The sequence below is a fragment of the Nerophis lumbriciformis genome, linkage group LG01, assembly GCF_033978685.3.
Source record: "Nerophis lumbriciformis linkage group LG01, RoL_Nlum_v2.1, whole genome shotgun sequence".
NCBI lineage: Eukaryota > Metazoa > Chordata > Actinopteri > Syngnathiformes > Syngnathidae > Nerophis > Nerophis lumbriciformis.
Window position 1 is genome coordinate 70,069,416 of NC_084548.2, and position 23,085 is coordinate 70,092,500.

General features: G+C 38.0%; 1 protein-coding gene across 2 annotated transcripts in view; it reads left to right on the forward strand.

The window, feature by feature from the left end:
• Positions 1-23,085, forward strand: part of LOC133572346 (uncharacterized) — a 90,524-nt gene that overhangs the window by 7,706 nt on the left and 59,733 nt on the right. For both annotated transcript variants that reach the window (XM_061925285.1, XM_061925292.1), the window contains exons 6-8: positions 1,240-1,443; positions 1,520-1,940; positions 2,026-2,191. In XM_061925285.1, the coding sequence (XP_061781269.1) occupies positions 1,240-1,443; positions 1,520-1,940; positions 2,026-2,191 (791 nt within the window). The remainder of the gene's footprint in view (positions 1-1,239; positions 1,444-1,519; positions 1,941-2,025; positions 2,192-23,085) is intronic.

Consider the following 23,085-nt stretch of genomic DNA (forward strand, 5'->3'; position numbering starts at 1 on the left):
ACCAAAATGTATTTCGATACCTTTCGATACTTTTTTTTAAATAAAGGGGACCACAAAAAATGGCATTATGGGGTTTATTTTAACACAAAATCTTAGGGTACATGAAACATATGTTTATTATTGTAATTGTGTCCTTAAATAAAATAGTGAACATACTAGACAACTTGTTTTTTATTAGTAAGTAAACAAACAGAGGTTCCTAATTAGTCTGCTGACGTATGCAGTAACATATTGTGTCATTTATCATTCTGTTATTTTGACATTATAAAGGACAAACTGTAAAAATGTATTATTAATTTACTGTTAATATCTGCTTATTTTCTGTTTTTACATGTTCTACCTACACTTCTGTTAAAATGTAATAATCATTTATTCTTCTGTTGTTTGGATACTTTACATTAGTTTTGGATGATACCACAAATGTAGGTATTGATCTGATACCAAGTCCAAGATCATATATTGGTCATATTCAAAGTCCTCATGTGTCCAGGGACACATTTCCTGAGTTTATAAACATAATATGAATAAAAAAAAAAGAAGGAACGATTAAAAAAAAGTGACAATAAAAAATATCGATGTAATCATATTACCGACGAGATACGCTATTGTACTTGGTATCATTACAGTGGATGTCAGGTGTAGATCCACCCATGGCATTTGTTTACATTCAGGCGTGCTAGCTTTTGTTAGCAGTGACGGCTATTGTCTCCTCCTACGGTGTGTAGTGAAGCATGTTCAGCTATTCCTCGTCCTTCAGTGATAATGGTACGTGTAAGAAACTCACTTTATTTGTCGCCAAGGAGGCGAGGATTAGTGATTTAGAAGTAGCTAAAACACTGCCGACTGCGGATGGATGTTCGCTGCTAGCTACCTAGCCATGTCTTAAAGCACCTCTTCCTGAGGGCGTTTCAGTGTTATAACTTCACATTTATCATCAGTTTTTAGATCAAAATGCGTCCGTTCTCCCTTTTCTGTCTACACACTGTGTCTGCTTGTAAGTACTCTGTGTGTGTGTGCTGCCGAACATGCTCCTCTGCTCGTAAAACCAGCAATGCTTCACCCAGGAACCGGTACTTTTCAAACAGAGATAGTACCGTGTTTGATTCATTTGTACCGCGATACTATACTAGTACCGGTATACCGTACAACCCTAGTTTGTACACTATCAAAAACCGACATTTTGTTTCAAGCTACGACAAATATATTATTTGACAGTAGATTGACCAATGTATGTTCCAGATACGAGGTGGAGCTGCACCGAGGCCAGCTAACGTTGGAGCCTTTCAGTCGACGAGGCGGAGCCACTGTCGCCACCGCCGATGGCGAGCAGACGTCTCGGTCGCACATAAACACTGTGATCCATCTGTCGGACGGCGACACCGGCGTCAAGAAGCCTCACAGCGCGGACACCTTCACACTTGTCACGCGCAAAAACCAATACCAGTGAGTGAAAACCATTAAGTCAGTCAATGAAAGCCTTGGGTCGATCGATCCATTAATGGTAACTGGATTGTTGCAGTTTCAGAGTGCCTCCATCAAGCCCGCCACTTCCAGGTGGTGTGCAGTCGGAGCGGGACGCTTGGGTCAAGGCCATCGACAGGCTGTGTTCCGACTGGAAAAGGAGGTCCATGTTCGGGGGTGGCGAGAGCCTCCGACATCTTAGCATAGCGGAAGACGCAGAAGAGGATGACAATGGCTCCGATGTGGAAGAAGACCTGAACCCCCCAGCCTCTTTGACGCAGACCACCCCTGACCCGGCTGCCCTCCCACCTTCTAGAACCTTCCCAGAGCCTCCTCCCAATGAAACACCCATGCTAAGTGAAGCAGTTCCGTCCCCCATTAGAATACCGCCTCCTCCGCCTTTACCCCTCAAGTTCAAGATTGGCCCGAGAAAGATCCGCACCAAACCCTTCCACTGGGACACGGTCGGCCCCAAGAAGGTACTACATCTCATCATTTTAAGAGTCAAATCTAATCCATCCCAGACCTTGGAATGCATATTTTTGTTACTTTGTTTCTCTGCAGATTGCTAAATCCTTCTGGGGGAAACCGAGTAACCAGAGGATTGAAGTGGACACGGCCCGCTTGTACCAACAGTTTGCTGTTAAGAACCAGGGGTCCTTTGAAGTACCGGAGCCCAGCAACGTGCAACAACACATTATGCTCAACCAGAAGATTGCACACAACTTCAGTGAGTAACGACTTTTTTGAACGATATAAAATGTTGGCAGCCTGGTGGAATTAGGTCTGTTCATGAAATATGTGTGATAGGTTTGTTAGGATAGGATAGGACTTTATTTTCATTGCACAAGTACAACAAAATCCGTTCAAGGTTAGACAAACAAACAGTGTACAGGGTTACAGAACAAGGAACGCTGATGGGTCGCCACAAGGCGCCCCGTAAAAGATGGGAAAAAGGTAAAACGCTGGGGAAGAAGATGAGTAAGAAAATACAATCTAGACTGCGCTCCTAAGGAGTTGTAAAAAACCTCCATGCCATGCACACATAAACATGTTACATATAATCACGACAACTCGCAACTGAGGGAGGTGAGTTGGGGCCCTGGAGGTCGACTGCTGCTATAAAGCACTGCCAGCCGTCCATCACCCCGAAGGGGAATCAAGCGGTGGTGAAGGCGTGGGGTGGAGGTGGGTGTGTGTGGGTGTGTATATGCCCATTGTCTTGGGTGAATTGATGTAGTGTCCATAGGCCTGGGGCCGTTCTGCATGCAAGCAAAAGTTCGACTCCAGGTGTCGTTGAGGAGGGATGGAGGTCAAAAGCGACCATCATTGAGGAGTCCTCGGGGGGATGTTTTATTTGGAGGACAGCGCAAAGAAAGAGGCTTCGAAAAAGTGTAGACAGGACAAAACGAAGAGAGCAAGCAGGGAGAAGAAGGGAGCGGAAAAAATGTGACCGCCTTCACCAAAAGCAAGACAGAAAAGTCGGTCATCAACGTCAATCAAAACAAAAGTACATAGTTAAGGACTAAGTTGTTTCTGATTAATGCAAAACCACATACGTTATTAGCCTTGTTTGACTCTAAACTGTGTTTGATTGTCACAAAAAATATATACAGTACGTTAGGTCAATTGGAGACAAAACTATGGAGGAATAGCTAAACATGCTTCACTACACACCATAGGAGGATACAATAGCTCACCGGGGTCACAATGTAAACAAACGCCATGGGTGGATCTACACCTGACATCCACTGTAATGATACCAAGTACAAGAGCGTATCTAGTCGATACGATTAAATCAAATTTTTCTATCATCACAAAATCTTTTTTAGATTTTTTTAAATGTATGTTATGTTTATAAACTCAGGAAATACGTCCATGGACACATGAGGACTTAAATTATGACCAATGTATGATCCTGTAACTACTTGGTATCGGATCGATACCTATATTTGTGGTATCATCCAAAACTAATGTAAAGTATCAAAGAAGAGAAGAATAAGTGATTATTACATTTTAACAGAAGAGTAGATAGAACATGTTGTAACGGAAACTAAGCAGATATTAACAGTAAATGAACAAGTAGATTAATAATCCATTTTTACAGCTTGTCCTTTATAATGGGGACAAAATAATAGGTGTATAAATGACACAATATGTTACTGCAGACTAATTAGGAGTCTTTGTTTGTTTACTTACTACTAAAAGACACGTTGTCTAGTATGTTCACTATTTTATTTAAGGACTAAATTGTTCTTCGATTTCAATAATAAACATATGTTTCATGTACCCTAAGATTTTTTTTGTTAAAATGAAGCCAATAATGCAATTATGTGCGGTCCCCTTTACTTAGAAAAGTATCGAAATACATTTTGGTACCGGTACAAAAATATTGGTATCGAGACGAACCTACAAGCACACGTACGACAGTTGAGTTAAAGACTATCGTCAATGTTCGTAAAAACACGTAGCGTAGGTTACGAGTAGAGATAATATGATAAATGCTTTAAAATGTAATATCGGAAATTATCGGTATCGGGTTTTATTATCAGTATCGTTTTTTAAATTTATTTCATTCTTTTTTTTAATTATTAAATCAACATAAAAAACACAAGATACACTTACAATTAGTGCACCAACCTAAAAAAACATTCACACAAAAGGGTTGTTTCTTTCTGTTATTAATATTCTGGTAGGTTCCTACATTATATATCAATATATATCAATACAGTCTGCAAGGGATACAGTCCGTAAGCACACATGATTGTGCGTGCTGCTGGTCCACTAATAATACTAACCTTTAACAGTTAATTTTACTCATTTTCATTAATTACTAGTTTCTATGTACTGTTTTTATATTGTTTTACTTTCTTTTTTATTCAAGAAAATGTTTTTAATTTATTTATCTTATTTTTTTAAAAAGCACCTTATCTTCACCATACCTGGTTGTCCAAATTAGGCATAATAATGTGTTAATTCCACGACTGTATATATCGGTATCGGTTGAAATCGGTATCGGTAATTAAGAGTTGGACAATATCGGAATATCGGATATCGGCAAAAAAGCCATTATCGGACATCTCTAGTCTCATTAATAATGAAAATAATAATAATTTGTAGAGATGTCCGATAATATCGGCCGATAAATGCTTTAAAATGCAATATCGGAAATTATCGGTATCGTTTTTTTTAAATTATCGGTATCGGTCTTTAATTTTTATTTATTTATTTATTTTTTTCATATTAAATCAACATAGAAAACATAAGATACACTTACAATTAGTGCACCAACCCAAAAAACCTCCCTCCCCCATTTACACTCATTCACACAAAAGGGTTGTTTCTTTCTGTTATTAATATTCTGGTAGGTTCCTACATTATATATCAATATATATCAATACAGTCTGCAAGGGATACAGTCCGTAAGCACACATGATTGTGCGTGCTGCTGGTCCACTAATAGTACTAACCTTTAACAGTTAATTTTACTCATTTTCATTAAATACTAGTTTCTATGTAACTGTTTTTATATTGTTTTACTTTCTTTTTTATTCAAGAAAATGTTTTTAATTTATTTATCTTTTTTTTTTTTTTTTTTAAAGGACCTTATCTTCACCATACCTGGTTGTTCAAATTAGGCATAATAATGTGTTAATTACACGACTGTATATATCGGTATCGGTTGATATCGGTAATTAAGAGTTGGACAATATCGGAATATCGGATATCGGCAAAAAAGCCATTATCGGACATCCCTAGTTACGAGGACTCTAAATTCTGGCCGATGTTTATCAGGATGTTAAGGTTAGTTGCAAGGGACTCTTCAAAGTTTACAAAAGCACCTACATTATGGCACATTCAAATTTAAAAATGTAAAAACTTGTATGTTAGATTTGTGAGAGTCTTCAAATTGCCTTAGATATTTACATAACAGCTACGTTATCTTCAATGCCAACTTTAACTGTCGTCTTTCTGACTCTACGAGAGCTTGTACCTTGGACTCAATAAAGGTTTTAAAGTTGAGGCAAACTCTGATGTTAGTGTTGTTTGGAGACTCCAGTCTTTGTTGTTAGTAAGAACTAGGGTTGTCCTGATACCAATATTTTGGTACCGGTACAAAAATGTATTTCAATACTTTATGATACCTTTCGATACTTGTCTAAATAAAGGGGACCGCAAAAAATGACATTATTGGCTATATTTTATTTTTTTAATCTTAGGGTACATGAAACATATGTTTATTATTGCAATTTAGTCCTTAAATAAAATAGTGAACATACTAGACAACTTGTCTCTTAGTAGTAAGTAAACAAACAAAGACTCCTAATTAGTCTATGCAGTAACATATTGTGTCATTTATGCACCGATTATTTTGTCTACATTATAAAGGACAAACTGTAAAAATGGATTATTAATCCACTTGTTCATTTACTGTTAATATCTGCTTATTACATGCCATAGTTAATGCTAGTTGTTTCATGCCACAGTTTCGTGTTTGATTCATGCCACAGTTTTGTGTTTGTTCTATGCCATAGTTAATGCTAGTTGTTTCATGCCACAGTTTCGTGTTTGTTTCATGTCATAGTTAATGCTAGTTGTTTCATGCCACATTTTCGTGTTTGTTCTATGCCATAGTTAATGCTAGTTGTTTCATGCCACAGTTTTGTGTTTGTTCTATGCCATAGTTAATGCTAGTTGTTTCATGCCACAGTTTTGTGTTTTCTATGCCATAGTTAATGCTAGTTGTTTCATGCCACGGTTTCGTATTGGTTTCATGCCACAGTTTCGTGTTTGTTCTTAGACTTAGACTTCCTTTTTATTGTCATTCAAATTTGAACTTTACAGCACAGATAAGAACGACATTTTGTTACATAAGCTCATGGTAGTGCAGGATAAAAAAGCAATAAGGTGCATATATAAATAAATAAATATATATAAATATAAATAATATATAAATATATATATGAAATAAAAAAATATATATAAATAAATAAATAGATTACTGTACAGATAAATATATTGCACTTTTTCACATGCGTCCACGTTTATGGATGTATGTTATATTGTCTTTTTTATTCCAGCGAGTTAATCCATTTTGGGAGGGGGGTGGGGGGGGGGGGTGGGGTGTTTCTATGCCATAGTTAATGCTAGTTGTTTCATGCCACAGTTTCATATTTGTTTCATGCCACAGTTTTGTGTTTGTTCTATGCAATAGTTAATGCTAGTTGTTTCATGCCACAGTTTCGTGTTTGTGTCATGTCATAGTTAATGCTAGTTGTTTCATGCCACATTTTCGTGTTTGTTCTATTCCATAGTTAATGCTAGTTGTTTCATGCCACAGTTTCGTGTTTGTTCTATGCCATAGTTAATGCTAGTTGTTTCATGCCACAGTTTCGTGTTTGTTCTATGCCATAGTTAATGCTAGTTGTTTCATGCCACAGTTTTGTATTGGTTTCATGCCACAGTTTTGTGTTTGTTCTATGCCATAGTTAATGCTAGTTTTTTCATGCCACAGTTTCGTGTTTGTTTTATGCCATAGTTAATACTATTTTTTTCATGCCACAGTTTCGTATTGGTTTCATGCCACAGTTTCGTGTTTGTTTTTTTGCCATAGTTAATGCTATTTTCTTCATGCCACAGTTTCGTATTGGTTTCATGCCACAGTGTCCTGTTTGTCCTATGCCATAGTTAATGCTAGTTGTTTCATGCCACAGTTCCGTGTTTGTTTCATGCCACAGTTTCGTGTTTGTTCTATGCCATAGTTAATGCTATTTGTTTCATGCCACAGTTCCGTGTTTGTTTCATGCCACAGTTTCGTGTTTGTTCTATGCCATAGTTAATGCTAGTTGTTCCATGCCACAGTTTCGTGTTTGTTTCATGCCACAGTTTCATGTTTGTTCTATGCCATAATTAATGCTAGTTGTTTCATGCCACAGTTTCGTGTTCGTTTCATGCCATAGTTAATGCTAGTTGTTTCATGCCACATTTTTGTGTTTGTTCTATGCCATAGTTAATGCTAGTTTTTTTCATGCCACAGTTTCGTATTAGTTTCATGCCACAGTTTCGTGTTTGTTCTATGCCATAGTTGATGCTAGTTGTTTCATGCCACAGTTTCGTATCGGTTTTATGCCACAGTTTCGTGTTTGTTCTATGCCATAGTTAATGCTAGTTGTTTCATGCCACAGTTTCGTGTTTGTTTCATGCCACAGTTTTGTGTTTGTTCTATGCCATAGTTAATGCTATTTTTTTCATGCCACAGTTTCGTGTTTGTTCTATGCCATAGTTAATGCTAGTTGTTTCATGCCACAGTTGCCATAGTTAATGCTAGTTGTTTCATGCCACAGTTTCGTGTTTGTTCTATGCCATAGTTAATGCTAGTTGTTTCATGCCACAGTTTTGTATTGGTTTCATGCCACAGTGTCGTGTTTGTTCTATGCCATAGTTAATGCTAGTTTTTTCACGCCACAGTTTCGTATTGGTTTCATTCCACAGTTTCGTGTTTGTTTTATGCCATAGTTAATGCTATTTTGTTCATGCCACAGTTTCGCATTGGTGTTATGCCACAGTTTTGTGTTTGTTCTATGCCATAGTTAATGCTAGTTGTTTCGTATTGGTTTCATGCCACAGTTTCGTGTTTGTACTATGCCATTGTTAATGCTAGTTTTTTCATGCCACAGTTTCGTATTGGTTTCATACCACAGTTTCGTGTTTGTTCTATGCCATAGTTAATGCTAGTTGTTTCATGCCACAGTTTCGTGTTTGTTTCATGCCACAGTTTCGTGTTTGTTCTATGCCATAATTAATGCTAGTTGTTTCATGTCACAGTTTCGTGTTCGTTTCATGCCATAGTTAATGCTAGTTGTTTCATGCCACATTTTTGTGTTTGTTCTATGCCATAGTTAATGCTAGTTTTTTCATGCCACAGTTTCGTATTAGTTTCATGCCACAGTTTCGTGTTTGTTTCATGCATGCCACAGTTTCGTATTGGTTTCATGCCACAGTTTCATGTTTGTTTTATGCCATTGTTAATGCTAGTTTTTTCATGCCACAGTTTCGTATTGGTTTCATACCACTGTTTCGTGTTTGTTCTATGCCATAGTTAATGCTAGTTGTTTCATGCCACAGTTTCGTGTTTGTTTCATGCCACAGTTTCGTGTTTGTTCTATGCCATAATTAATGCTAGTTGTTTCATGCCACAGTTTTGTGTTTGTTTCATGCTACAGTTTCGTGTTTGTTCTTAGACTTAGACTTCCTTTTTATTGTCATTCAAATTTGAACTTTACAGCACAGATAAGAACGAAATTTTGTTACATAAGCTCATGGTAGTGCAGGATAAAAAAGCAATAAGGTGCATATATAAATAAATATATATATATAAATATAAATAATATATAAATATATATATGAAATAAAAAAAAAATATATAAATAAATAAATAGATTACTGTACAGATAAATATATTGCACTTTTTCACATGCGTCCACGTTTATGGATGTATGTTATATTGTCTTTTTTATTCCAGCGAGTTAATCCATTTTGGGGGGGGTGCGGGGGGTTCTATGCCATTGTTAATGCTAGTTGGTTCATGCCACTGTTTCATGTTTGTTTCATGCCACAGTTTTGTGTTTGTTCTATGCCATAGTTAATGCTAGTTGTTTCATGCCACAGTTTCGTGTTTGTTTCATTCCATAATTAATGTTAGTTGTTTCATGCCACATTTTCGTGTTTGTTCTATGCCATCGTTAATTCTAGTTGTTTCATGCCACAGTTTCGTGAGGTTCATGTCTATAGTTTCATGTCCTAAGTTTTTGCCTTAGCTTCTGCGTGCGATAGGCATGCTTGTCTTCGGGGTTGTTTTCTGTTTTGTACCTCGTTGATTGTGTCTTCAAAATTAAATCATGTTCCTACCTGCAAGTCCTGTCCGGAGTCGTCCGTTTGCCTTCCTGGGAGAACGATCCCCGCAGTAAGCGAAAACCACGTCTTGACACTTTGTTAATTGTACATAAGTTGTATTCAAAGATGAAATAGTTGTCACTTACAGTTAAACATGTTAACATTTGTTGAAGATTCTCAAGTTTGATGAATCATTGATGACTGAAATATGCTGATAGCAACCCAACCTAACCCCCCGCCCCCCAACCCCCTCCACATCCCACCCCCCCGGATTGTAAATAATTCAATGTATATACTCTGATGATTAACTTGTGTGATGACTGTATTATGCTGATAGTATATACAAACCCCGTTTCCATATGAGTTGGGAAATTGTGTTAGATGTAAATATAAACGGAATACAATGATTTGCAAATCATTTTCAACCCATATCCAGTTGAATATGCTACAAAGACAAGATATTTGATGTTCAAACTCATGAACTTTATTTTTTTTAATGCAAATAATAATTAACTTAGGCTGCAACACGTGTCAAAGTAGTTGGGAAAGGGCATGTTCATCACTGTGTTACATCACCTTTTCTTTTAACAACACTCAATAAACGATTGGGAACTGAGGAAACTAATTGTTGAAGCTTTGAAGGTGGAATTCTTTCCCATTCTTGTTTTATGTAGAGCTTCAGTCGTTCAACAGTCCGGGGGTCTCCGCTGTCGTATTTTACGCTTCATAATGTGCCACACATTTTCGATGGGAGACAGGTCTGGACTGCAGGCGGACCAGGAAAGTACCTGCACTCTTTTTTTTACGAAGCCACGCTGTTGTAACACGTGCTGAATGTGGCTTGGCATTGTCGTGCTGAAATAAGCAGGGGCGTCCATGAAAAATATGGCGCTTAGATGGCAGCATATGTTGTTCAAAAACCTGTATGTATCTTTCAGCATTAATGATGCCTTCACAGATGTGTAAGCTACCCATGCCTTGGGCACTAATGCACCCCCATACCATCACACATGCTGGCTTTTCAACTTTGCGTCGATAACAGTCTGGATGGTTCGCTTCCCCTTTGGTCCGGATGACACGATGTCGAATATTTCCAAAAACAATTGTGAAATGTTGACTCGTCAGACCACAGAAGACTTTTCCACTTTGTATCAGTCCATCTTAGATGATCTCGGGCCCAGAGAAGCCGGCGGCGTTTCTGGGTGTTGTTGATAAATGGCTTTCACTTTGCATAGTAGAGCTTTAACTTGCACTTACAGATGTAGCAACAAACTGTATTTAGTGACAGTGGTTTTCTGAAGTGTTCTTGAGCCCATGTGGTGATATCCTTTAGAGATTGATGTCGGTTTTTGATACAGTGCCGTCTGAGGGATCGAACGTCACGGTCACGGTCATTCAATGTTGGTTTACGGCCATGCCGCTTACGTGGAGTGATTTCTCCAGATTCTCTGAACCTTTTGATGATATTACAGACCGTAGATGTTGAAATCCCTAAATTTCTTGCAATTGCACTTTGAGAAACGTTGTTCTTAAACTGTTTGACTCTTTGCTCACGCAGTTGTGGACTAAGGGGTGTACCTCGCCCCATCCTTTCTTGTGAAAGACTGAGCATTTTTTGGGAAGCTGTTTTTATACCCAATCATGGCACCCACCTGTTCCCAATTAGCCTGCACACCTGTGGGATGTTCCAAATAAGTGTTTGACGAGCATTCCTCAACTTTATCAGTATTTATTGCCACCTTTCCCAACTTCTTTGTCACGTGTTGCTGGCATCAAATTCTAAAGTTAATGATTATTTGCAAAAAAAAAAAAAAAAGTTTATCAGTTTGAACATCAAATATGTTGTCTTTGTAGTAGTGATGGGTTGATGAGGCGTCATGAAGCGTTTCGACACATTGCAAAACTGTATTGATACTGTGTCGATACTGTGTCACTAAATACTGACATCTGCTGGACATTAAAAATCCCTACAGGCAACCTATGGACCGACTCAACTGACACTGATTTTATGCCCTAGTACAGGGGTCACCAACCTTTTTGAAACCAAAAACTACTTCTTGGGTACTGATTAATGCGAAGGGCTACCAGTTTGATACACACTTAAATAAATAAATATATTGTCATTTGTAAGTTACACGTAAGTGTGATATAAACAAGAATAGCTAAATAAATAAATTTATACATATAAAAAAATGGGTATTTCTGTCTGTCATTCCGTCGTACATTTTTTTTTTCCTTTTACGGAAGGTTTTTTGTAGAGAATAAATGATGAAAAAAACACTTAATTGAACGGTTTAAAAGAGGAGAAAACACGAAAAAATTTAAAATAAAATTTTGAAACATAGTTTATCTTCAATTTCGACTCTTTAAAATTCAAAATTCAACCGACAAAAAGAAGAGAAAAACTAGCTTATTTGAATCTTTTTGAAAAAATTAAAAGAATTTATGGAACATCATTAGTAATTTTTCCTGATTAAGATACATTTTAGAATTTTGATGACATGTTTTAAATTGATTGAATTAAATCGATCCGTTGTGGTGAAGAAGGAGCTGAGCCGGAAGGCAAAGCTCTCAATTTACCGGTCGATCTACGTTCCCATCCTCACCTATGGTCATGAGCTTTGGGTTATGACCGAAAGGACAAGATCACGGGTACAAGCGGCCGAAATGAGTTTCCTCCGCCGGGTGGCGGGGCTCTCCCTTAGAGATAGGGTGAGAAGCTCTGTCATCCGGGGGGAGCTCAAAGTAAAGCCGCTGCTCCTCCGCATCGAGAGGAGCCAGATGAGGTGGTTCGGTCATCTGGTCAGGATGCCACCTGAGCGCCTCCCTAAGGAGGTGTTTAGGGCATGTCCGACCGGTAGGAGGCCACGGGGAAGACCCAGGACACGTTGGGAAGACTATGTCTCCCGGCTGGCCTGGGAACGCCTCGGGATCCCCCGGGAGGAGCTGGACGAAGTGGCTGGGGAGAGGGAAGTCTGGGCTTCCCTGCTTAGGCTGCTGCCCCCGCGACCCGACCTCGGATAAGCGGAAGAAGATGGATGGATGGATGGATGTTTTAAATTGGTTAAAATCCAATCTGCACTTTGTTAGAATATTTAACAAATTGGACCAAGCTATATTTCTAACAAAGACAAATCAGTATTTCTTCTAGATTTTCCAGAACAAAAATTTTAAAAGAAATTCAAAATACTTTGAAATAAGATTTAAATTTGATTGTACAGATTTTCTAGATTTGCCAGAATATTTTTTTTGAATTTTAATCATAGTAAGTTTGAAGAAATATTTCACAAATATTCTTCGTCGAAAATACAGAAGCTAAAATATTTATTATTCTTTACAATAATAAACATTTTTTTTACTTGAACATTGATTTAAATTGTCAGGAAAGAAGAGGAAGAAATTTAAAAGGTAAAAAGGTATATTTGTTTAAAAATCCTAAAATCATTTTTAAGGTTGTATTTTTTCTCTAAAATTGTATTTCTAAAAGTAATAAGAAGCAAAGTAAAAAATAAATGCATTTATTTAAACAAGTGAAGACCCATCCATCCATCCATTTCCTACCGCTTATTCCAAGTGAAGACCAAGTCTTTCAAATATTTTCTTGGATTTTCAAATTCTATTTGAGTTTTGTCTCTTTTAGAATTAAAAATGTCAAGCAAAGCGAGACCAGCTTGCTAGTAAATAAATACAATTAAAAAAAATAGAGGCAGCTCACTGGTAAGTGCTGCTCTTTGAGCTATTTTTAGAACAGGCCAGCGGGCGACTGATCTGGTCCTTACGGGCTACCTGGTGACCGTGGGCACCGCGTTGGTGACCCCTGCCCTAGTATATACAATAATATAAACCAAGTCATTGTGTCACGTTCAAACACAGGACATCTATTAAACAAGACAAAAGGCAAGGAATCAAACAGAGACAGAATTCAATTTGGACTCAATATTGAGGAGAGACATGGCCGCTGCACTCTCTGCACAGTCCTGCACCACGCTCTGACGAAGAAGGTTTTCGTCTCCTCTTTTAATTCAGATGTTCCATGTTCACACACCAACATATGTCACAGCAGGAATGGTAAGTGTGTAAAAGAGTCATTGTTTTCGGTCGCTTTGAAGTCCAAGAAGAGGATTTCTCGGGCTTGGGCTCTTCCTGGATCCAGCTGAGGCAGGTGTTGGAGGACAATGGATAACCCCTCCCGTCTCCTGTCCACAGCAACTTCAAGAGGGCAGCGGGTCGTAAATAGCGTTGACCAAATAGTTGGAAGAGAGTTTGGGAATTACTTCAAAGAGAGTTCGTTTAACACTTCAAAGAGAGTTCCTCCGGGAGTTGAGCAGATCCTGCCATCTGTCCGTGTTGAAATACCAGTGGAGTTTTACGAGCCTTCTTCCTCTTGTTAGGCCTCGAAATACAGCATTCATAATACAACATTTCTTTTGTGATAACTTACAAACAATTATTCCAACACATTGTATTTCATTTAGGATTATTTCATATCTTCATTTAAATAAAAATATATTTTTATCTTTTTTAGATACAGTCAATAAATAATGTGAACATGTATCATAACATGGAAATCTAAGAGAACGTGTTGTGGATGATTGTGGACTGGGAATTTTTTTAATTTTATTTTTTTACACATTTTTATAAAAAAAAAAAAAAAAAAAAAGCTTTTCCGACGTATTACATTTTAGACGATTTCTCTTCTTAGTTATTATTTCTCCGGCTGTAGAAAAGACCCGCTCACAGGGCGCAGAGGAGGCGTCAGTGCGACACAGTTCGCGTATCGGTCACGTGACCAAAACAGCTCATGATCGGTCACGTGACTTTCTAAAAGCGGTACGCGCACCGACACAGGGTTTTGCTCTATGAGCTCGACGCATGCGCCGATGCATCGGTGTTGCCGGACCCATCACTACTTTGTAGCATATTCAACTGAATATGGGTTGAAAATAATTTGCAAATCATTGTATTCAATCTTTTAATCAATCTTTATTTATATAGCCCTGAATCACAAGTGTCTCAAAGGGCTGCACAAGCCACAACGACATCCTCGGTACAAAGCCCACATACGGGCAAGGAAAAACTCACCCCAGTGGGACGTCGATGTGAATGACTATGAGAAACCTTGGAGAGGACCGCATATGTGGGTAACCCCCCCCCCCCCTCTAGGGGAGACCGAAAGCAATGGATGTCGAGTGGGTCTGACATAATATTGTGAGAGTCCAGTCCATAGTGGATCCAACATAATAGTAAGAGTCCAGTCCATAGTGGGGCCAGCAGGACACCATCCCGAGCGGAGACGGGTCAGCAGCGCAGAGATGTTCCCAGCCGATGCACAGGCGAGCGGTCCACCCCGGGCCCCGACTCTGGACAGCCAGCACTTCATCCATGGCCACCGGACCTGTGCCCCCCCCCCCCCCCTCAAGGAAAAGGGGAGCAGAGGAGAAAAGAAAAGAAACGGCAGATCAACTGGTCTAACAGGGGGGCTATTTAAAGGCTAGAGTATACAAATGAGTTTTAAGATGGGACTTAAATGCTTCTACTGAGGTAGCATCTCTAATTGTTACCGGGAGGGCATTCCATAGTACTGGAGCCCGAATAGAAAATGCTCTACAGCCCGCAGACTTTTTTTGGGCTCTGGGAATCACTAATAAGCCGGAGTTCTTTGAACGCAGATTTCTTGCCGGGACATATGGTACAATGCAATCGACAAGATAGGACGGAGCTAGACCGTGTAGTATTTTATACGTAAGTAGTAAAACCTTAAAGTCGCATCTTAAGTGCACAGGAAGCCAGTGCAGGTGAGCCAGTATAGGTATGTATATATGTATATAAAGGTATATACAGTATAGGCGTAATATGATCAAACTTTCTTGTTCTTGTCAAAAGTCTAGCAGCCGCATTTTGTACCAACTGTAATCTTTTAATGCTAGACATAGGGAGACCCGAAAATAATACGTTACAGTAGTCGAGACGAGACGTAACGAACGCATGAATAATGATCTCAGCGTCGCTAGTGGATAAAATAGAACGAATTTTAGCGATATTACGGAGATGAAAGAAGGCCGTTTTAGTAACACTCTTAATGTGTGATTCAAACGAGAGAGTTGGGTGGAAGATAATACCCAGATTCTTTACTGATTCGCCTTGTGTAATTGTTTGGTTGTCAAATGTTAAGGTGGTATTATTAAATAAATGTCGGTGTTTAGCAGGACCGATAATCAGCATTTCCGTTTTCTTGGCGTTGAGTTGCAAGAAGTTAGCGGACATCCATTGTTTAATTTCATTAAGACACGCCTCCAGCTGACTACAATCCGGCATGTTGGTATTCCGTTTATATTTACATCTAACACAATTTCCCAACTCATATGGAAACGGGGTTTGTATTTGTACCATGAATTGATTAACGTGGACTTAAACAAGTTGAAAAACTTATTGGGGTGTTACCATTTAGTGGTCAATTGTACGGAATATGTACTGTACTGTGCAATCTACTAATAAAAAATTCAATCAATAAATCCACAAACAATTGAAGTAAACCTGCACGGACTCTTGCGACCAACAGAGGGCAGCACCACAATGATCTAGTTTTTATAAAAGCAGCGTTTGAACTAAAGGGCTTATTTAAAAATAATGACCTTTTCAAAGCACAATATGTTATTCCTCAATTTGGCCTGCAGGGCGCACTGTGGCGTCACCTGCAAAAGAAGTGGGCCTTGTTACTTGTTCCCCCCCTGCTCCTCTTCACAAGCTTTTGTCCTTAAGAGTTGTTGAACTGACGTACGACAAGCGAGGCCTCACACACGTCGTTCACGCGGTTGGTGGGCGGCCTGCTGAATGGAATCAGTGTGAATGTGCGGAAGGACAACAGAAGAGGAGAGCGCACGTTTATGAAATATGGATACGGGATGTGCGGCAGTCGGGATTTGTCCGTGTGACGGAGATTACCTCGGGATTCTGAGCTTCTCTCTGACAAAGTCCGTGAATGCTGAACAACTTAGGAGACATTCCATAATGCGCGATAAAATGATAGTCATTTCCTGCTCATTGGTCTGGCTGCGTATTTAATGAAGAAAATATAAAATATATGAATTTAAACTACCTTGATCACTGGAAATGTAGCATTTGCGACGAGAGATGTCCGATAATGGCTTTTTTTCCCCCGATATTGTCCAACTCTTAATTACCGATTCCGATATCAACCGATACCGATATATACAGTCGTGGAATTAACACAATATTATGCCTAATTTTGTTGTGATGCATTAAACAATGTAATAAAATTTTCCAAAATAAATCAACCTCAAGTTATGGAAAAAAAATGCCAACATGGCACTGCCATATTTATTATTGAAGTCACAAAGTGCATTCTTTTTTTTTAACATGCCTCAAAACAGCAGCTTGGAATTTGGGACATGCTCTCCCTGAGAGAGCATGAGGAAGCGGGGGGGGGGGGGGGGGGGGGGGGGTATAGTGTAGCGTCCCGGAAGTGTTAGTGCTGCAAGGGATTCTGGGTATTTGTTCTGTTGTGTTTATGTTGTGTTACGGTGCGGATGTTAAAAAAGTTAAAAGTTAAAGTACCAATGATTGTCACACACACACTAGGTGTGGCGAAATTATTCTCTGCATTTGACCCATCACCCTTGATCACCCCCTGGGAGGTGAGGGGAGCAGTGGGCAGCAGCGGTGGCTGCGCCCGGGAATCATTTTGGTGATTTAACCCCCAATTCCAACCCTTGATGCTGAGTGCCAAGCAGGGAGGTAATGGGTCCCATTTTTTTTATAGTCTTTGGTATGACTCGGCCGGGATTTGAACTCCCAACCTACCGATCTCAGGACGGACACTCTAATGTGTTTTGTCATTCTTGTTTGGTGTGGGTTCACAGTGTGGCGCATATTTGTAACAGTGTTAAAGTTGTTTATACGGCCACCCTCAGTGTGACCTGTATGGCTGTTGACCAAGTATGAATTTCATTCGCTTGTGTGTGTGAAAAGCCGTAGATATTAACCCTAAAGGCAGTGCCTTTAAGGTTTATTGGCGCTCGGTACCTCTCCCTACGTCCGTGTTTTAAAAAGTCATACATTTTACTTTTTGAAACCGATACCGATAATTTCCGATATTACATCTTAAAGCATTTATCGGCCGATAATATCGGACATCTCTATTTGCGACCATACCAAAGACTATAAAAATGGGAGCCATTGCCTCCCTGCTTGGCACTCAGCATCAAGGGTTGAATTTGGGGGTTAAATCACCAAAAATGATTCCCGGGCGCGGCCACCGCTGCTGCTCACTGCTCCCCTCACCTCCCAGGGGGTGAACATGGGGATGGGTCAAATGCAGAGGGTAATTTTACCACACCTAGTGTGTGTGTGTGACTATCGTTGGGACTTTAACTTGAACTTTTCCTAAAATTAGACTTTACCATGAAACTAGTTGAGGCAATTCCTGAAGAAATTGCGTGTGAATGCTCCAATGCTGAAGTTGAACTGAAATCCTGGAATTTCTTTTTTTTGTAATAATTGTTGAAGTAGAGCACACCATTCCTAAACAGGCTGAATATTTTGAAGTTGGAACAGTTTGAATCCGATGAAAAATGTGGGAGTTGTGGAAATTTGAAGAATGTACCATTCTTTTCAATGGGAATTTCATGGAAATTTGGAAATTCCGGGGAAAGAGGGATTTTTTTTTAGAAAATGGTAAAAAGAAAACTTAAATTTTCTGAATGAGTTGATGTTGGAATTTTTCAAAACGGCCAAGAAATGTTGAGGTAGTAACATTTTCAATTGAGATATGGTACTACGGAATTCCTGGAATCTTTACGGTTCAAAAAGCAAATTTGTTTTTTCTCCTGATGAAGAGGAATTTTTTGACAGTAGAACGGTTGAAATGCATTGAAAAATGTGGAGGGAGTAGTCGCCAGAAAAAATGGTGGAAATAGGGCTTTGGAAAAACCAGAAATTCTGGAAAATCCTGGAATTTTTTTGAACTTGGAAAAAAAAAGAGTTGAAATTTCCAGGATGTTGGAATGTGGTTAAGGTGGAATGGTTTGAATCGGTTGAAACATGTGGAAATGGTGGAAGTTTGAAGAATGTCCTATTCTTTTCAATGGGAATTTCATGGAAATTTGGGAATTCCAGGAAAAGAGCGAATTTTTTTGATAATGGTAAAAAAAAAAAAAAAAAGTTGATGTTGTAATTTTTCAAAACGGTCGAGAAATGTTGAAGTGGTAACATTTTTAATTGAGAAATAGTATTACGGAATTCCAGGAATTTCTGGAATTGCGTGTGAATGCTGAAGTTGAACTGAAATCCTGGAATTTATTTTTTAAATAATTGTTGAAATACAGCACACAATTGCCAAGCAGGCTGAATATTTTGAAGTTGGAACAGTTTGTATCCGACGAAAAATGTGGGAGTTGTGGAACTTTGAAGAATGTCCCATTCTTTTCAATGGGAATTTAATGGAAATTTAGAAATTCCGGGAAAAGAGGGATTTTTTTTTAGAAAATGGTAAAAAAATAAAATTTTCTGAATGAGTTGATGTTGGAATCTTTCAAAACGGTCGAGAAATGTTGAAGTAGTAACATTTTTAAATGAAAAATAGTATTATGGAATTCCTGGAATTTCTGTAATTGTGTGTGAATGCTGAAGTTGAATTGAAATCCTGGAATTTTTTAAAAATAATTGTTGAAGTAGAACACACAATTCCCAAACAGGCTGAATATTTTGAAGTTGGAACAGTTTGAATCCGATGAAAAATGTAGGAGTTGTGGAACTTTTCAATGGAAATTCTGGGAAAGGAGGGAATTTTTTTAGAAAATGGTAAAAAAACTAAAATTTTCTGAATGAGTTAATATTGGAATTTTTCAAAACGGTCGAGAAATGTTGAAGTAGTAACATTTTTAATTGAGAAATGGTATTAGGGAATTCCTGGAATTTTTCCAGTTCAAAAAACAACTTTGTTTTTTGTCCTGATAAAGAGGAATTATTTGACGGTGGAACGGTTGAAGTGGGTTGAGAAATGTGGAAGGAGACAGAAAAAAGGGTGCAAAAAGGGTTTGAAAAATCGGTAATTCTGAGAATTTCTGGAATTTTTTTTTAACCTGGAAAAATGAAAGTTTGAATGTCCAGGTTGAGTGGAGAATGTTGAAGGTGGAACGGTTTGAATCGGTTGAAAAATGTGTAAATGTTGAAAGTTTGAAAAATGGCCCATTCATTCTGAATGGGAAAAATGTCCCGGACAACCTGGAATTCTGGGAATTTGGATGAAAAATGTGGAAGGTAGAGCACGCCAAAATCGGGAGAAGAAGAAGAAGAAGAAGAAGAAGAAGAAGAATGAATTTTGGTGTAGAAAACAATTTTCAATGGGAATTTCCCAAAAATTTGGGAATTTCGGGAAAAGCGGGAATTTTTGGGAAAATGGTAAAAAACTTAAATTTTCTGAATGAATTGATTTTGGAATTTTGTCCTGATTAAAAAGAATGTTTTGACGGTAGAAAGGTTGAAATGCGTTGAAAAATGTGGAAGGAGCAGTCGCCAGTTAAAAGGGTGGAAATAGGGCTTTGGAAAACCAGGAATTCTGGAAAATCCTGGAATTTTTTTAAACATGAAAAATAAAGTAGTTGAAATTTCCAGAATGTTGAAATGTGTTGAAGGTAGAATGGGTTCAGTCGGTTGAAAAATGTGGAAATGGTGGAAGTTTGAAAAATGGCCCATTCATTCTGAATGGGAAAAATGTCCCGGAAAACCTGGAATTCTGGGAATTTGGATGAAAAATGTGGACGGTCGAGCGCGCCAAAATCGGGAGAATAATAATTATAATAATTAATTTTGGTTTAGAAAGCCATTTTCGATAGGAATTTCCCAAAAATTAGGGAATTTCGGAAAAAGCAGATTTTTTTGGAAAATGGTAAAAAACTTGAATGGTTTGAATGAGTTGAAATGGTTGGTGTTGGAATGTTTTCAAATCGGTCGAGAAATGTTGAAGTAGTAACATATTACAGATTTCCTGGAATTTCGGGAAAACCAGGAATTTTTGTAGTTCAAAAAACAACTTTGTTTTTTGTCCTGATTAAGAGGAATAATTTGACAGTAAAACGGTTGAAATGCGGAGAAAAATGTGGAAGGAGCAGTCGCCAGAAAAAGGGTGGAAATAGGGCTTTGGAAAACCAGGAATTCTGAAAAATCCTGGAATTTATTTTAACTAAGAAAAAAAATACTTTACGTTTCCAGGATGTTGAAATGTGTTGAAGGTGGAATGGTTTGAATCGGTTGAAAATTGTGGAAGATTATTTTGAATGGGAAAAATGTCCCGGAAAACCTGGAATTCTGGGAATTTGGATGAAAAATGTGGAAGGTAGAGCACGCCAAAATCGGGAGAAGAAGAAGAAGAAGAATGAATTTTGGTGTAGAAAACAATTTTCAATGGGAATTTCCCAAAAATTTGGGAATTTCGGGAAAAGCGGGAATTTTTTGGAAAATGGTAAAAAACTTGAATTTTCTGAATGAATTGATTTTGGAATTTTGTCCTGATTAAAAGGAATGTTTTGACGGTGGAACGGTTGAAATGCGTTGAAAAATGTGGAAGGAGCAGTCGCCAGTTAAAAGGGTGGAAATAGGGCTTTGGAAAACCAGGAATTCTGGAAAATCCTGGAATTTTTTTAAACATGAAAAATAAAGTAGTTGAAATTTCCAGAATGTTGAAATGTGTTGAAGGTAGAATGGGTTCAATCGGTTGAAAAATGTGGAAATGGTGGAAGTTTGAAAAATGGCCCATTCATTCTGAATGGGAAAAATGTCCCAGAAAACCTGGAATTCTGGGAATTTGGATGAAAAATGTGGAAGGTCGAGCGCGCCAAAATCGGGAGAATAATAATTATAATAATTAATTTTGGTTTAGAAATCCATTTTCATTAGGGAATTTCGGAAAAAGCGGAATTTTTTGGAAAATGGTAAAAAACTTGAATGGTTTGAATGAGTTGAAATGGTTGGTGTTGGAATTTTTTCAAATCGGTTGAGAAATGTTGAAGTAGTAACATGTTGAATTGAGAAATGGTATTACGGATTTCCTGGAATTTCGGGAAAACCAGGAATTTTTCTACTTAAAAAAACTACTTTGTTTTTTGTCCTGATTAAGAGGAATAATTTGACGGTAGAACGGTTGAAAAATGTGGAAGGAGCAGGCGCCAGAAAAAAAAGATGAAAACAGGGATTTGGAATACCAGGAATTCTGAAAAATCCTGGAATTTTTTTTAACTAAGAATTTTTTTTTTTACGTTTCCAGGATGTTGAAATGTCTTGAAGGTGGAATGGTTTGAATCGGTTGAAAATTGTGGAAGTTTGAAAAATGGCCAATATTATTTTGAATGGGAAAAATGTCCTGGAAAACCTGGAATTCTGTGAATTTGGATGAAAAATGTGGAAGGTCGAGCGCGCCAAAATCGGGAGAATAATAACTATAATAATTAATTTTGGTTTAGAAATCCATTTTCATTAGGGAATTTCGGAAAAAGCGGAATTTTTTGGAAAATGGTAAAAAACTTGAATGGTTTGAATGAGTTGAAATGGTTGGTGTTGGAATTTTTTCAAATCGGTTGAGAAATGTTGAAGTAGTAACATGTTGAATTGAGAAATGGTATTAAGGATTTCTGGGAATTTCGGCAAAACCGGGAATTTTTTAGTTCAAAAAACAACTTTGTTTTTTGTCCTGATTAAGAGGAATAATTTGACGGTAGAGCGGTTGAAAAATGTGAAAGGAGCAGTCGCCAGAAAAAAAGATGAAAACAGGGCTTTGGAAAACCAGGAATTCTGAAAAATCCTGGAATTTTTTTAAAATAAGAAATTCTTTTTTTACGTTTCCAGGATGTTGAAATGTCTTGAAGGTGGAATGGTTTGAATCAGTTGAAAATTGTGGAAGTTTGAAAAATGGCCAATATTATTTTGAATGGGAAAAATGTCCCGGAAAACCTGGAATTCTGGGAATTTGGATGAAAAATGTGGAAGGTAGAGCACGCCAAAATCGGGAGAAGAAGAAGAAGAAGAAGAATGAATTTTGGTGTAGAAAACAATTTTCAATGGGAATTTCCCACAAATTTGGGAATTTCGGGAAAAGCGGGAATTTTTTGGAAAATGGTAAAAAACTTGAATTTTCTGAATGAATTGATTTTGGAATTTTGTCCTGATTAAAAGGAATGTTTTGACGGTGGAACGGTTGAAATGCGTTGAAAAATGTGGAAGGAGCAGTCGCCAGTTAAAAGGGTGGAAATAGGGCTTTGGAAAACCAGGAAATCTGAAAAATCCTGGAATTTTTTTTAACTAAGAAAAAAAAAACTTTACGTTTCCAGGATGTTGAAATGTGTTGAAGGTGGAATGGTTTGAATCGGTCAAAAAACATGGAAATGGTGGAAGTTTGAAAAATGGCCAATATGATTTTGAATGGGAAAAATGTCCCGGAAAACCTGGAATTCTGGGAATTTGGATGAAAAATGTGGAAGGTAGACCAAAATTCATTTTTCTTCTTCTTCTTCTTCTTCTTCTTCTTCTCCCGATTTTGGCGTCAAAATCGGGAGAAGAAGAAGAAGAAGAAGAAGAAGAAGAAGAAGAAAAATGAATTTTGGTGTAGAAACAATTTTCAATGGGAATTTCCCCAAAATTTGGGAATTTCGGGAAAAGCGGGAATTTTTTGGAAAATGGTAAAAAACTTGAATTTTCTGAATGAATTGATTTTGGAATTTT